General features: G+C 39.2%; 2 protein-coding genes across 3 annotated transcripts; one reads left to right on the top strand and one right to left on the bottom strand.

Moving 5' to 3' along the window:
- Nucleotides 1-5,013: 5,013 nt before the first annotated feature.
- Nucleotides 5,014-7,296, top strand: LOC116174035 (cytochrome P450 9e2-like). Its single transcript, XM_031491811.1, has 6 exons — nt 5,014-5,396; nt 5,446-5,702; nt 5,754-5,917; nt 5,961-6,292; nt 6,337-6,787; nt 6,832-7,296. The coding sequence occupies exons 2-6, from the start codon at nt 5,503-5,505 to the stop codon at nt 7,260-7,262; spliced, it is 1,578 nt and encodes a 525-aa protein (XP_031347671.1). The 5' UTR covers nt 5,014-5,396; nt 5,446-5,502; the 3' UTR covers nt 7,263-7,296.
- A 5,103-nt stretch (nt 7,297-12,399) lies between these two features.
- Nucleotides 12,400-14,718, bottom strand: LOC116174100 (RNA exonuclease 5-like). Of its 2 annotated transcripts, XM_031491900.1 has the most exons (3): nt 14,565-14,718; nt 13,838-14,496; nt 12,400-13,780 (listed from the first exon to the last, which is right to left on the bottom strand). In XM_031491900.1, the coding sequence occupies exons 2-3, from the start codon at nt 14,475-14,477 to the stop codon at nt 12,693-12,695; spliced, it is 1,728 nt and encodes a 575-aa protein (XP_031347760.1). In that variant the 5' UTR covers nt 14,478-14,496; nt 14,565-14,718; the 3' UTR covers nt 12,400-12,692. The 2 variants fall into 2 exon arrangements, with proteins under 2 accessions (XP_031347760.1, XP_031347759.1); XM_031491899.1 differs by having other exon boundaries at nt 12,400-14,496.
- Between the last annotated feature and the right edge of the window lie 1,221 nt (nt 14,719-15,939).

Here is a 15,939-nt window from a genome sequence, read left to right as displayed (position 1 = left end):
AACACAGTATGGGGGGGGGGGGGGTAGTATACGAATATTCGATTACTGTTTGCGACAGACCACCATGAGGGTGCTATAGATAAGATCAAAAGAAGTATCGAGCGGTCATTTACTGAGAATGCCGCTAGGGAGTATTCCCGGAACTATATTTGACTGCCTACTCAAAAAATGAATGTTTTAAGACCTAACATTCTTGTGGGAACACAGCACCAGGGGGTGGGGGGTCTAGGAGGTATGGAATACCATCCAGTATAGGAACATTTGATTACTGCTTGCCAAAGAAATACCGAGTACTAGTTTGCTGAGGGTATTGCTGAGGAGTATTCCAGACCTGCCAGACCCCCCTCCTCAATACTATATAACTGTCTATTCCAAAAAATCATAATGAATGTTTTCAAGATCTAACGTGCTTGTGGGAAGACAGTGCGGGGGGGGGATCTGGGGGTATAGAATACCCCCTAGTACAGTCAAAGATACATAGAAGAAATTGGTATGCTGGGTATCGAGTACTTAGTAGTTTACGGAAGGTGCGTTGAGGGGTATTCCCGTGACTTAATGTTTGACGATCTCCTTGCCAAAATCCGTAAGCGAATGTTTTAAGACAGAGCGCTCAATGTGGAAATAATAATATCGGAGGCCTGAGTTTTTGGAGAGGGGGGGGGGGGTCTAGGAGGTATGGAATACCCTCCAGTATACAAATATTCGATTACTGTTTGCGAAAGACCGTGATGAGGGTGCTAGGGTACCAGAGAAAGAAATACGGAGTACTAGTTTACTCGGAGTACTGCTGGGTGTATTCCCTGACCCCCCGGTACTATATTTGACCGTCTACTCTCAAAGACAATAATCTCTTCAAGGCAGAGCGCTCAGTTGGGAAAACAGTACCGGGGGGTCTGAGGAGTATGACTTCCCGGTACTATATCTGACTGTCTACTACCAAAACCCACAATGAATGCTCTTATGGGAAAGCAGTACCCCCCCCCCCACCTCAGTGTAACATTCGAGTATTGTTTTCTAAAAACCGTAACGAGGGTACTAGATAGAGTACAGAAAAAATATTGGGTGCGAGTTTATTAGGGCACTACTGAGGGGTTTGAGCTGGAAGGGGGGGGGGGGTATTCCTTACCGAGGGTATTACTGGGAGGTATTTTATACCAAACTGCACACCCCGGTACTATATTCGACTGTCTACTCCCAAAAACCATAATGACTGTTTTTAAGACGTAGTACCGGGAGGTTGGGAGGGGGGGGGAGGTATTGAATATCCCCCAGTATACGAACATTTGATTACTACCTGCCAATAACTGCCATGGGAGTACTAGAGGTAATAGAGAAATAAATCACGAGTACTAGCTTGTTGGGGGTATTGCTGGGAGGTATTCCGTAGTACCGGAGGGCTGGGGGGTAAAGAATAGTCGAGCATTCGATTACTCTTTGCCACAGACCGCCATGAGGGCGCTAGAGATCATAGAAAAAGAAATATATTACCGCGGGGGGGGGGGGGTCTGGGGGGTATTACGAGCACTCGATTAATGTTTGCCAAAGTCTGCCACACTATTGCTAGAGACAACAGAGAAAAAGTATCGAGAACTAGTTGGCTGGCCCCGGTACCATATCGGACTGCCTACTCCCAAAAACCGTAGTGAAAATTTTCAAGGCCGGGCAGTAGGAAAGCAGCACCAGGGGGGTCTGGGGGATATGGAATGGCCCCCCAATACCTTCGATTAGAGAAGAAAATATCGAGTACTAGTTTACTGGGGGTATTTCTGAGGGGTATTCAAAACCCCCCAGACCCCCTTTACTATATTTCACTTTCTACTCTCAAAAACCATAATGAAAGTTTGCAAGATCGAACTCTCTTGTGGGAAACAATACCGCGGGGTCTGGGGGGTCCGGAGGTATACGAATACTCGGTTAGTGTTTGCAACATATCTCCATGAGGGTGGTAGAGATAATAGAGAAGGAAAGATCGAGCACTAGTTTGCTGGGGGTATTGCCCCCATACCCCCGAAACCCTCCGTAACTACGTTTGTCTACTCTCAAAAGCGTCAGTATCGATTCCTAGTTTCCTAGGGGGCATATCATAGTCCTCGGAGGAGGTAGGGGTCCGCGTACCGTGTCAAATCTTAGTTCGATAGAGGTTGAATTGAATGACAAAAAAAGGAGTGCTCTTCAAAATCGGGCGATTTACGTAAACCCTTAGGTCGATCATGATCAATCTGTATGTGCGTGTAGAGGTGCCCCCCACCGTTACTGTACTGCTTTCGATCCTTTACAGCTAGGGAATGCAACCCCGCAGCAAAATCTCAATCCCGGTATTTGCGGGATCCTTAGATGTTAATCCCGCGGGACGCCCGGTATTTGCGGAATCCCGCAAAATTTTAAATAAATTGGCAATTAAGCAATTTTGTGCAGTTAACTTCTGTATTAAAATAAATCGCTAATTATCACAATATTCAACAAAAAAGTACCTTCAGCCTAACTTAGAACTCCAAAAAACCTCACCTGTAAAGCACAAAAAGGCGAACTTCTAAAGTGCCTCAAAAATCATAGTACATTTTTAACAAAAAAGTTTAAGAATTATATAAAAAATAATTTCTCCGTTATGCGTTTCATTAACAAAGCAAACAGAGTCGTTCCCTTGGTCGACAAATTCCTCAGTCCCGCAAATCCCGCGGGATCCCGCTCCATTTATGTGCGGGATTAATCCCGCAAAAAAGCTGCGGGATCCCGGTATTGCATTCCCTAGGTGCGTAGAATCCAAATCAATTCATACTTTTTCGATCAGACTTCTCAATCAAAAGGTATAGACTAGAATCGAATTTCGAAAAAAAATTCAAAGGGCTGTAACTTTTGAACTAGTAGCCCAATCTTGGAACTGTTTGAAATTATGGATTCTACAGGCCACATTCTATAAGAAAAATTTTTTTCCGAGTCGATCTGAGACAATTTTTTTTTCGGGGCTCAAAAAAAGGCAGCGTATAACCTTCCTTTTTTACCAAAAATCGACTACACCAAAATTTCTCGGGAAGCACTTTTTCTTATTAATTTGGGTGCGTATAGGGAATGCAATCCCGCAGCAAAATCTCAATCCCGGTATTTGCGGGATCGTTAGATGTTATTCCCGCGGGATCCCGGTATTTGCGGGATCCCGAAAAATTTTAAATAAATTGGCAAATACCTAAGCAATTTTGTGCGGTTAACTTCTGTATTAAAATAAATCGCTAATTATCACAATAAGTACCTATTCAACAAAAAAGTACCTTCAGCCTAACTTAAAACTCAAAAAAATTACCTGTAAAGCACAAAAAGGTGAACTCAAGGTGCCTCAAAAATCATAGTACATTTTTAACGAAAAAAGTTTAACAATTATGTTAAAAATAATTTCTCCGTTATGCGTTTCATTAACAAAGCAAACAGAGTCGTCCCCTTGGTCGACAAATTCCTCAGTCCCGCAAATCCCGCTCCATTTATGTGCGGGATTAATCCCGCAAAAAAGCTGCGGAAACCCGGTATTTCGGGATCCCGCGATCCCGGTATTGCATTCCCTATACGCAACCTATACAGGGCGTTCCTAAACATGATGTAAATGCGGAATGGGTAATCCTTGGGCTTATGTTCTATTGACCTTCAGTGTGTTTAGATGTAAAGGTTTTCAAAGTTTGTGAGCATATCTGACAGTTTTTTTTATTTTATCATTCCCGCTTTTATGCATTCTATTAAAGGAGAAAACCGCATGCTACGCCACTGGAAATATTTTGCCGGGAAGCGCATATGTTAAGCTGCACAAAGCGACAAAGCCTCGCTCTATTGGTCGCGCGTAAAAGAGAGAGCTTTCCTCAAGCAAGAGAAAGAAGGTGGCGAAGTTTAAGCTGAGGCGGCAGAACGTAGTTTGCTTTGGGTGTGTAGGTACGTTTGTTTATAAAGTCAGGAAATTCTTTTTTTAATTGTACCATTAGTTAAGTAGACCATTTTGTTTATTTCCAGTTGACTTAATACATGCGTGTTATCATAAATTTGAATTGGCAGAGCCTTCGTCTAATTTACTCACTAATTTTGATTGAGTTGGCAGTAAGGCAGGGAGGGAAATTTAGGAGCGAATTTGTTATAGATAGTACATGTTTTCCCATGTAGTTAGAAGTTTCGTTGCGAATGTCGCTTTAATTACGTTTTGGGAAATTTCCATTTTGCTTAGCATATCTTTACTACAGGGTCGATTTTGTTATTTGCTAAGGGAAGATTGAGGATTAGTACAGTGTTAATACAAGTTAAGGCATATTGTAATTGTCAATGCTAGTAGATAAGGTAGAATTTTCCATAGGTGTAGGTGACTTTGATTGGAGGGAGATATAGGTTGTTTAGATAATTTAGGGTATCTTGCAGATTTTGTACGTAGTGACATAGATTCAGCTATACGTAGGTATATAGTGTGGATTTTGTATTGCAGTAACTTGTACGAAGTCTAATTACGATGTTTATTGTCGGCTTGTGCGATTGGTCAGGGTATTGTTTCTGTTGTGGGGGCGTAAAATATTTATTGAATTTGTTCTTGTGTTGGTATAATCTTTTATAAATTACAAATTAATGATGCATTTGTTGAAAAACGGTAACCTTAAAATCTCCTAGGGATGGTTACTACTAAAGCGAGTTTGTTATTGACAGGGTACGCGAATGAGAATCATCCCCCTGATTCGATAGGACGCGATTTAGCGAGTTTCATGAATGGTTTTTCTCAGACTGTGATACTTTTTCATAACTCCTGAATATTTATGTTATTGGAATACTGTTATGTAATGGGTCTCGAAACCCCCACTTTTTATGCAAATATTATACCTCTATATTATATAATGAGACAAGTTGTCATTGAAATTGTGTATAGTGGGCGAATGTTCAGCCATGGCTACCAACCTTACCCAATTATCCATTCCTGAATGAATCCGGATTCGAACCCGATATTTATCTCTAGCTTCCAGAATTTCGGGGTCAGATGCACTATCTTCATTCCTCGCAATCTCAACAAGTTCAACTCAGTGAAACATTACTTATCATTTCTAAAATTTGATTGGCGATTAGATTAAAACAAGTGGGAATGTGTATTTTAGCAAGTAGTTGCGATGTGTTCATCACCAACTAACTCGGTTTTGTGGTGGAATCTCTTAAACTCCGTCCTGTAAGTTTCTGAAAAAAAACCATCTTAATCTTGGATTTTGTATATCCAAAATTGTGTATGTCACAAATGTTTGATGTATGTGCATGGGATGTAGTAAGTGTGGCGTACTTTTCACAAACCTCCTATGTCTAATTCTTAAATATACAAGTCAATGCATTGGTATGCCTGCCAGTTATGAAACCCACCTTACGCACAAGTTTGACAGCAGCGTAAGCAAGAGAAACTAGTAGGTAGTTTTTCAGATACGTATTCGTTCGATATGTTGAAATCTATAGGAAACGAATCTAAGCAACCAACTTTTCGTATAATTTACTACGCCATTTTGTGTAACAATGCTGGGCATTTTGTTCTTAACGACATTCATCGCGACGCTTGTGTACCTGATCGTCAAGATAACGTTTTATTGGAGATGGCAAGGGGTGAAACAGTGCGGTCCTTTGGATTTGTGGCGAACCTTTTTTAAATTGCTCCTCCAATTTGGGCCCGAATGTGAAACTTTGGCCGATTTGCAAAAACGCTACCCCGAGGAACGGTATTATAGGCGCGCTTGTTTTTCGGCCTCCTTCTGTAACTGTTCTTCCAGATACATCGGAATTAACATGTTTACCTCCAACCTTTTGCTGATAAAGGATCCTGGTTTGGTGAAGGAGGTTGCGATTAAGGAATTTGATTCGTTCGTCAATCATTACGCGTTTGTAAATGAAGAAGTGGAACCGTTGTTCGGAAGGGCCCTGCTTTTGTTACAAGGTGAGTGTCTTGTGTAATGGTCTAAATTTACGTATCATCGCAGGGGAGCGCTGGAGGTCGATGAGATCCACTCTCAGCCCATCATTTACCAGTAGCAAAATGCGCGGGATGTTCAGGCTCTTTGAAGAATGTACAGAGCAATTCATTGGGTATTTGCAAGAAAAGGGCTCGTCGGGGATTGACGTAGAGCTAAAAGACCTACTCACCAGGTTTTCAAATGACGTCATTGCTTCCGCTGCGTTTGGGCTGTCGTGCAATTCGCTTAAGTGTCCTGAAAATGAGTTCTACCTAATGGGCAAGGAACTGACGAACTTATCGGGTTTCTGGAAGAATATTAGCTTATTAATCGTCACGGTGTTTCCACGTGTTGCAAAGGCAAGCAGCTCAATCAACTAACTTTTTACAATCGTCTGAATTAGTTCTTAGGTGTCAGATTCTTTAATCCGAAAGCGAACGCTTTCTTTCGAAATTTAGTCAAATCCACGATTGATGCCAGGGAAAAGAGTGGAATTCTGCGACCAGATATGATCCATCTGCTACTGGAGGCAAGAAAGGGTCGACTGAAGCACGACGTCGACGCCGATGCTATCGACTCCGAATTCGCGTCGATTGAGGAGTCGGCCATTGGAAAAGAAGCGAGCAAAATCGAACTTTCCGATGACGATTTAATAGCGCAGGCGCTCTTATTTTTCTTTGCGGGTTTCGAGAGTGTCGCCAACTTGATGTGTTTCACTGCTCACGAACTTACCGTGAACTGCGATGTGCAAACACGCTTACAAGAGGAAATTGATGAGACCTTACGGAAACACGATGGGGTAATTACCTACGAAAGTCTGTTGAAAATGAAGTACCTCGACATGGTGCTATCCGGTGAGTGAGTGTACAAAATCGCTCAACTTCATCTTTCATTTTAGAGTCCTTGCGAAAATATCCCAGTATAACCTTATCCGATCGCGTCTGCACCAAACCGTTCACCATCGAGCCGGTACACCCAGGAGAGAGACCGGTACATTTACAAAAGGGCACCATTGTCGGAATACCCATATTCGGCATGCACCGTGATCCCAAATTTTATCCCAATCCCGAACGTTACGATCCGGAACGATTTAGTGACGAGAACAAGTCAAAAATTGAGCCTGGTTCTTATCTTCCTTTCGGCATTGGTCCCAGAAGCTGCATCGGTAACCGGTTTGGCTTACTCGAGGCGAAGATGTTAATTTTTAAGTTATTCCAACACTTTAACGTAGTTGTCATTAAGGAAACTCAAGTTCCCATCAAGCTGAAACCTAACCACTTTTCATTGAGCGTTGAGGGGTTTTGGGTGGGGCTTGAGCCCAGACCCTGAGGTATACTTTTGTAATGTCTCTCATAATTTATTGTTCCACTCATTATCGTAATAAATCTCTACAGAAGTGTGTCTGATTCATCCCGAGTTTCAACTAATATTGATTATCATTAAAATTGTGGTCTGTTACTTAAATAATAATAATAATAATAATAATATTCAACCCAAACGCAAAAGCCTAAACAGCACTTTAGACTCACAACATGACACACAACATACTGTAATATCTCCACCCTTAACTCAACCAACCACACAAACACAACTTCCTGAACAAACAAACGCAATAAATACAAGTAACGCAACATGCACTACAAAGACGCCCTCACCCAATAAAGTTACACGGCCTAGCACAGCTAAAAAACACAATACTCTTTCCTCTCAGAAACACACCTCGTTATCACAACCCACTCGTACTCAACGCAAACGCAGCAACCTTAACAGCACTAGAGGCTCACAAAATACCGTAATGTCTCCACCAATAATGCGAGCAACAACACAAACACAACCTCTAGAACAAAGAAACACCATAAATACAAGTAACGCAACATGCACTACAAAGACAGGGCCACCCAATAAAGTTACACGTCCTAGCACAGTTAAAAAACGCAATACTCCTTCTTCTCAGAAACAACCCACTCGTATACAACCCAAACGCAAAAACCTTGACAGCACTACTAGCTCACAAAATACTGCAATATCTCCACCAAAAACCCAAGCAACCACACAAATACAACCTCAAGAACAAAAAAACACCACAAATACAAGTAACACAACTTGCACTACAAAGACAGGTCCACCCAATAAAGTTACACGTCCTAGCACAATTAAAAAACACAAAACTCCTTCTTCACATAAACACACCAGGTTATCACAACCCACTCGTATTCAACCGAAACGCGAAAACCTTAACAGAACTACACGCTCACAACATACTGTAATATCTCCACCAAAAACCCAAGCAACCACACAAATACAACCTCAAGAACAAAGAAATACCATAAATACAAGTAACGCAACATGCACTACAAAGACAGGTCCACCCAATAAAGTTACACGCCCTAGCACACTTAAAAAACACAAAACTCCTTCTTCACATAAACACACCACGTTATCACAACCCACTCGTATTCAACCCAAACGCAAAGCCAAAGAAACACTTACACAATAAACTCTATTTAATAAAATTACAGGAATTATTATAATATTTTTGTTTTGTTTTCTTCTTTCCTGATAGCGTTGACTATTGGGGCCATTAATAGCTATGTTGGTAAGTATGAATTACATACTATCCCTAGATTTCCAATGTGAGTGTGTGAATATTTATTTTATTTTTTATTTTTCTTTAGAACTCTACATAACTTCACCAGACACAGACACTAATCGTTACTTGATTTTAATCCGTGCGATTAGTTAACCAGGCTAGACCTGAGTTCTCACAAGAAACACCGACAATAATAATAACACGCCCTAGCACAGTTAAAAAACACAATACTCCTTCTCAGAAACAACCCACTCGTATACAACCGAAACGCAAAAACCTTAACAGCACCACAGGCTCACAAAATACTGCAATATCTCCACCAAAAACCCAAGCAACCTCACAAATACGACCTCAGGAACAAAGAAACACCATAAATACAATTAAAAAACACAAAACTCCTTCTTCACAGAAGCACACCACGTTATCACAACCCACTCGTATTCAACCCAAACGCAAAGCCAAAGAAACACTTACACAATAAACTCCATTTAATAAAATTACAGGAATTATTATAATGATTTTTTTTTGTTTTGTTTTCCTCTTTCCTGATAGCGTTGGCTATTGTGCCCATCAATAGGTATGTTGGTAAGTACGAATTACATTATCCCTAGATGTCCAATGTACGTGTGTGATTTTTTTTTTTTTTTTTTTAAGGACCCTACATAACTTCACCAGACACAGACACAGACACTAATCGTTACTTGATTTTTAATCCGTGCGATTAGTTAACCAGGCTAGACCTGAGTTCTCACAAGAAACACCGACCATAATAATAATAATAATAATAATAATAATAATGTGAAGCATACCACCATGAGTGAGTAAAAAAACGACGATAATAATAATAATATATATTACGTGCTTTGCAAAACAAAATAATACTTGCACTAGTCAAAACAACAAACATCAATACATTAAAGATAACTACATCTAATTAGTAATTATTTAATTACTTAAGGTAGGTATAGTAATCTTAAGGAATTCCTCAACAGAGTAGAAAGCCTTTTCCTTAAGGAATTTCTTAACCTTCAGTTTAAAACTTGGGAATGCTAACTCTTTAACATCATTTGGCAGGTGATTGAAACATTTTAAGCCAATAATTTCTGTTCCTTCCTGAGACTTGGTAAGTCTACGGAACGGCACCGGTAACAACATCCTACCTCTAGTTGTATAGTTATGTGGTATTTCTTGTTGAAATCTATTAATATTTTGTTTTATATCTATAACATATACACACACTAAGATAAACACACATGGAAAAGTAAGTATTTCTAATGTAACAAAACATGGACGACAGTCTTTACGATATCCTAAATTAGTGATTACTCTAATAGCACGACGTTGTAATTTGAAAATGTATTTAGCATGTGAACAATTGCCTCACACCAAAACAGCGTAAGACATCACGCTATGAAATAGTGCATAGTACGCATTAGGTACGTAAAACAAACTGGGATACATTTTTTTGTAAGCGACGTAAAACAAAAAGGTTTCTATTGAGTTTAGCTGAAATATTATTAACATGCAACCGGAATGACAATTGTTCGTCGAGATATACCTACACCTAGAATTCTGGATTCACAATGTCGTGGTGTTTTAAAGTTAGTAACAATGATTCCGTTTTAGTAGGGTTTATACATAACTTATTCAGAGCACACCAATCGTTTATGGAATCTAGACAACACTTGGATTCAAGTAACAGGTTATGAACATTGCTACTTTCCATTATCAACGTAGCATCGTCAGCATATAATAAACAACTTGCATTAGGAGGAGCAGATCATATGTATATAATGAAAAGAAGTGGTCCAAGAATGCTTCCTTGAGGTACTCCTCTAACTAAAGAGAGACATTTGGAGTTACTGCCGTTGATACGAACACATTGATGTCTATTTGCTTAGGTAGCATTTTATTAATGAGACACTGTTCATGTCAAACCTATAGAGATCCAATCTTCGAATAAGTGAATCATAGCATACGCAATCAAACGCACAAGTAAAATCGATAAATCTAGCATTCATGAAATGACCATTCTCAAAAGAAGATAGGTAGTTACCAAATATAATATGGCGTCAGTAGTACCCATTTCAGTTCTAAATCCATACTGATTAGTGTGAAAATAAACCATGACTCTCAAAGTAGTTTGTAATTCGTTTGTACATAACTTTCGAACACCTTCGAAAACACAGGTAAAATGGAAATTGGGCGGTAATTCTTGACCTGACCAGGATCGCCATTCTTAAGAACAGGTGTTACTACAGCGGTTTTGAGAATATCCGGAAAAATTCCACTAGCCAATGACGCATTGATTAATTTGACTAACGGCGACACATATGTACAGGCTACAGGTTCACACTTACACCAAATATGTCTTTAGCGTTACTGTTTTTTAGTGTAGCCAAAATTTCTCTGATCTCGATGGGGAACGTTGGAGTGAATACAGATGATGATTGCGGAATGGTGCTTAAAGCTGTATACGTGGCACTACGCCCAATTTCGTCGGCGGTAAACTGTTGAGAAGGTCATTAGTGACATTGACAAAGTACGTATTAAAATCGTCGGCAGTTATATTGTGTTTGCAAGACTTATTCGACTCCCTAAACGAATTCACAATATTCCACATTGTTCCTACTGGATTGGAAGACCTTTCAATGGCTTTGCTGTTTGCAAGGACTTTTGCCATAGATATTTCTTTCTTATATATGGAGGTTATATGACGTTTTATGTATAGCAGATTCGCAGTCCTATATTATTTAGTCCTATTTTAGTTTATTCAAAACGATATATGATTGTGGCGGGCTTTGTGACGTAGCAGTCCGACCAATCAGCTCCTAGAACCATTCAGATGACATAACGAATTGGCAATATTGCACGAGAATGTCATTTGTAACTTGCGTCATCTGTCATAAACACTTGTCACTTGTCGTTCACTTTCGCGTTAGATGCAGTAGCCCATATACAAAAAATAAGAAATAAGAAATAACAAAATAATAAGGAATAAGAAACAAGGAATAACAATTTTCAATCTACTGATCTTTATGGATTTGCACACAACACGGAAATATAAAATAAGCCCAGTAAATAAGAAATAATAATTTCGTTCGGTCGAATTTTTATTCCGTATTCATATTGCGAACCAAATACCAATGACATTAGAAGAGGCGCGCACGCGTATTCTATATTTATTATTTTATCTTGTTAACTTAAAATAAAACAAGTATGAGGTGTTGTTTTTGTTAAGTTATGAACTTGGAAGTTGGAATTATATTTGATGTGGGTGCAATTAGCCTGCTGTTGCCTTACATTTAGCTGCCATTATAATGACATAAATTCAAACGGCATGGTGTTCTGGTCTGTTGCTATTTGTTTGTTGTGTTTTGCGTGTACGGCTTCACTATTTCTTATTCCATATTTTTTTCATTGTGTGATGGGCCATTGAATTAGTTATATAAATTCAATGGATGGGCTTAAACATGCCTCTTTAAAACGTCAAATCCGACAAACGTCAGACTCTCGCACAACGTTGCCGGCTCACTTTTACGTGATTGGATGTAGGTTTGTGACGTATTTAGCTTAGACTACTCTATTCTCTAAGGTATTTAGACTGAAGCGTTTCAAATTCGGACTAAAAACATAGGTTTTCATAATTTATTTTGGGTTTATTTTACTCACAAATAAAAATTGAGGACACATGGGTCTTTTTATTTTTAATGTACCTACTTTGTGGATCAGAAATAAAAAATGAAGCCGGGATGCCCCCATCGTATCATACGTTTACCTATGCATACATAGGTACCACTCAATCAATCAAAGGATGCTGTTTACATAGGTCCTTGTAGATAAATAAATAGATCCATACATTTGTATGGGTTGAAGTAGGTACTGATTTTGTAGAGGGCAGTTTATTGAAAAAATGTTTTACAAACATCGAATAAAAACTGTACAATATCAATTTATAATTGATGCTATTAACCTTAGATCATATGGTCCAAGCTATTAACACAAAGATTCCTTAGCCATCTACGATACTCATAGTGTAGAAGCAAAAGATCTATTAGGATATGTGTTTTAAACGATATTATAAAAGTACAAAAAAATACTTTTCTTGTCGATTAAAAGGTACCAATGAACACATAAATTTGTTTATTGTGATTAAATATGGTTATTAATTAAGGACATTTCTTTAGCGACACAAAGAAGCAACCATTTCCCGAATCTCTTTGTCCACCAAAAATCACAACGCGCAATGCCGGAGTGCAGATACTTTTGTCGATCTGTTGTATCCAATCGTCCACCTTTTTGAATAACTTCGATGGGTCGTTGTCTAATTCAGTCTCGTTAAAGCGAATGTGACCGATATTAAAAGAATAGTGAGCGCCAGACTCGCACAATCGATTAATAACAGACTGATTGCCAACTTCCGATATGCAGCAAATTTTCTTGGTAACTATTTTGTCCCTAAACGTGTAATGGCAGTACCTCGCCGTTATATCCTCGAGGCCGACGACGAGGCTAGTTTTTTCCATTCTCGTTACTTCACGCAAGAAGCTCGTCACGTACTTTGAACTTTCCAGGTGCGGATACTGACGCACTTGCTTAGCGATTTTTGACATGACCGCGTCTCCATAGAAGATGTTTTGTTGCAACTTGTGCTTCGTTAAATTTAAGCTCGCTAAACTATCTTCAACCGAACAGTGCCCTTTGGTATTTGTCTGTATTTTCTTTTGTAGAAATTGTTCGGCTAAAACTTGAAGTTTGGCCTTCCGTTTACGGTCGCCGGTTATATTATAAATAACGCTAGTATCTATCACATACGGATGCATCATTTTCAAGGCGTGCATGTCATTACCCAACGACTGCCCCACTAGTATCGCATCGGGGGGTAAAATTTGCCGAAGATCTTCTTGCACATCCTTCAGCCTCTTAGTGACATGCTTCATCATCTTAGCAGTAATACCCGAATATTCTGTCAGATAATTTTTTATCGGCGCCTCAGGCTTTACCAATTCCTCGTATATCACACTACCGCTTTCGTCCACGATCGACACACGCGTCAGTTCTAAATCGATCGTAGTTAAGCACATTTCGCAATCGATACCGAACATAGGACTGAACGGAGTGACATCCTTGTAAGAGTCCTTTGTTAAAACATAACCCACATATTTACCGTTCATTAGTCCTTTGATCGGTAACGGATAATTCTCTTCCACCATCTGCCAACCTGACAACAGCAAATCGGTGCGTGGAAACTTATCGCCTGTGGGTAAAGAAGTAGGTTGAGCACTTCCGGAATCTGATTCAATCAGAAACAAACCCTTAATTTTGTCAAAACCGTTCGAATTTTCACTAGAAGTCTGATCCAATGAACCATAAACGGATGTAAGCTTAACAGTTTGTGCTACTGTCAACGGTAGCGTAGCCAAATCTTGCACCATATCCATTTTGTACGCGGCCGAGGGTATAAACTCTAATTTGTTGCAAAACTTCGCACTTAAATAGGGAAAAAAACTTTCGTACGAAGAAAAATGGTACAATGAAACGTTTTCTACAACTAAAACAGTAGTGTGCACAAGCTGGTTGTACTTATCCAACTGGCACCAACGAGGCACGCAAGGAGAGTGACTCCCCAACTGCGCATACAACAACAAATCTTGTAAATCGGACAGAAAAAGTGGTACCCTTTCCCCTTGCGCCACGTCCAAAGAGGCACTAACCCCAGTTTCTGTTAAACGCAGTTTCGCTTTTGGCTTCATGGTCGGTTCTCTGCGAGGTCGCTTTGCAAACGGTTCAGCCTCGCATTGAGGAACTGAGAAATTGCTCAAGACATCTTTTATCGATTCTGAATAATCTAATTTTGATGTCGCGAAAAATGTGTCCATTCTTCTACATTTTCTCTCGTATCGAGTCTTATGTTTTGCTGACGATCTCTTCGAGTTTGAAGAACTTAACGTCATAACTTAAACGGTTTTGAAACTAAAAATGTAAAACGAAAACGAAATGATGACAGATAAGTGTGATATTGAAAAAATCAAATACGTTACCTTATTCATTTGTCCTGTGGATAAATTAATCATGAATACACTCGATAATCAAAATGTTAAAAATTAAATGCAATTTATAAAATTATCATAATCTTAACTTTGCCATAAATAACTTTCCTGCAGAGTACAGTGTCTCACAAGCCATCCTGTCTGCAACACTTCACCGCCAGATTCGCGGCTGACGAGACACATTTACCGCTAGTTAAAGCATTAGGCCCGGTGCACATGAGATGAGCTACAAAGTATGAGACGCTGAGAATCGCGATTAGGCGTTTTTTCGCGTTGACCAGTTCAAATGACCATTGAACGTGGTCAAGAATTTCCTGTTTTCCCGCTCCCGGTCAAAGAATTTCTAGCCTCTACAAGGGTCTCGGTCTCGCAAGATTTACCCGTTCATGACCAGGTTGACCGTACTCCGCCGCTTGTTTTGAGGTTTTGAATTGTAAGGTTAGGTTTTCGTAAAGGCCTGTTTAGAGTTTGCAAGTTTTATTACGGGCAATAAACATTGCGGCAATATTTATTGCAACAAATTAACAAGTGTTCACAGTCTGCAGTTTTCTTTGCATAGTACCAACTCTATAACTTTAAATAAGTGTGTACAAAATATCTTCGATTTGTCATTTGCATTTAACATCTATTTATTGTGCATTTCAATCAAGATGATTATGAACAACAAAAATTGTCAACACATTTATCACACTTCACATCGTTGGTGCCATAGTAATTCTAGATGTTGGAATTAAAAATTCCCCTAAAATAGTCACCAGAATTGCAATTGCAACGCAATAAAAATTGCAACAACTGATCGAAAAGTGCACTTGCGCGCATGCGTGCAATAAATATTGCCGCAATTTTTATTGCCCGCAATAAAACTTGCAAACTCTAAACAAGCCTTAAGAGTAAATATTGGATGTTTACGCCATGGCGAGCGGTTATTTTTCCAATTATGTTTAAAATTACTTTATTGGATGATGAAACTAATAAAGCATATACCACACAAGTTGATCAGGGTACATACTAAAAGAATTAATAATGATATTCTGCGTTCATAATTGTTTAATTATAGGTTATGTACCGCGAATTGTGGTTATGTTAAATGACCAATAACTCAAAACTGTTTTCGCGCTCTGTTCAAATGACCATGAATTTGTATTGATCAAACCAAGCCTGACCAGAATTATTCGACTAGGTCAACGCGAAAAAACGCCTATTCAAATTTACACTAGAGGGGCTAGTGCAATTTTCAAATGACGTGTATAGTTGGTTGTGGTTTGTAAACATTGGGTTATTCTTGGGTTTTCAAGTGAAATTGTACTAATTTGAAAGTGAATTGAGTTTATCCTGACGTTTTTGAGACTTGAAAATATAACCCTTA

This window comes from Photinus pyralis, unplaced genomic scaffold, assembly GCF_008802855.1.
Source record: "Photinus pyralis isolate 1611_PpyrPB1 unplaced genomic scaffold, Ppyr1.3 Ppyr1.4_LG6, whole genome shotgun sequence".
In the NCBI taxonomy this organism is placed as follows: domain Eukaryota; kingdom Metazoa; phylum Arthropoda; class Insecta; order Coleoptera; family Lampyridae; genus Photinus; species Photinus pyralis.
The sequence above is the reverse complement of the archived record's forward strand: the minus strand, read 5'-3'. Positions and strand labels throughout refer to the sequence as shown.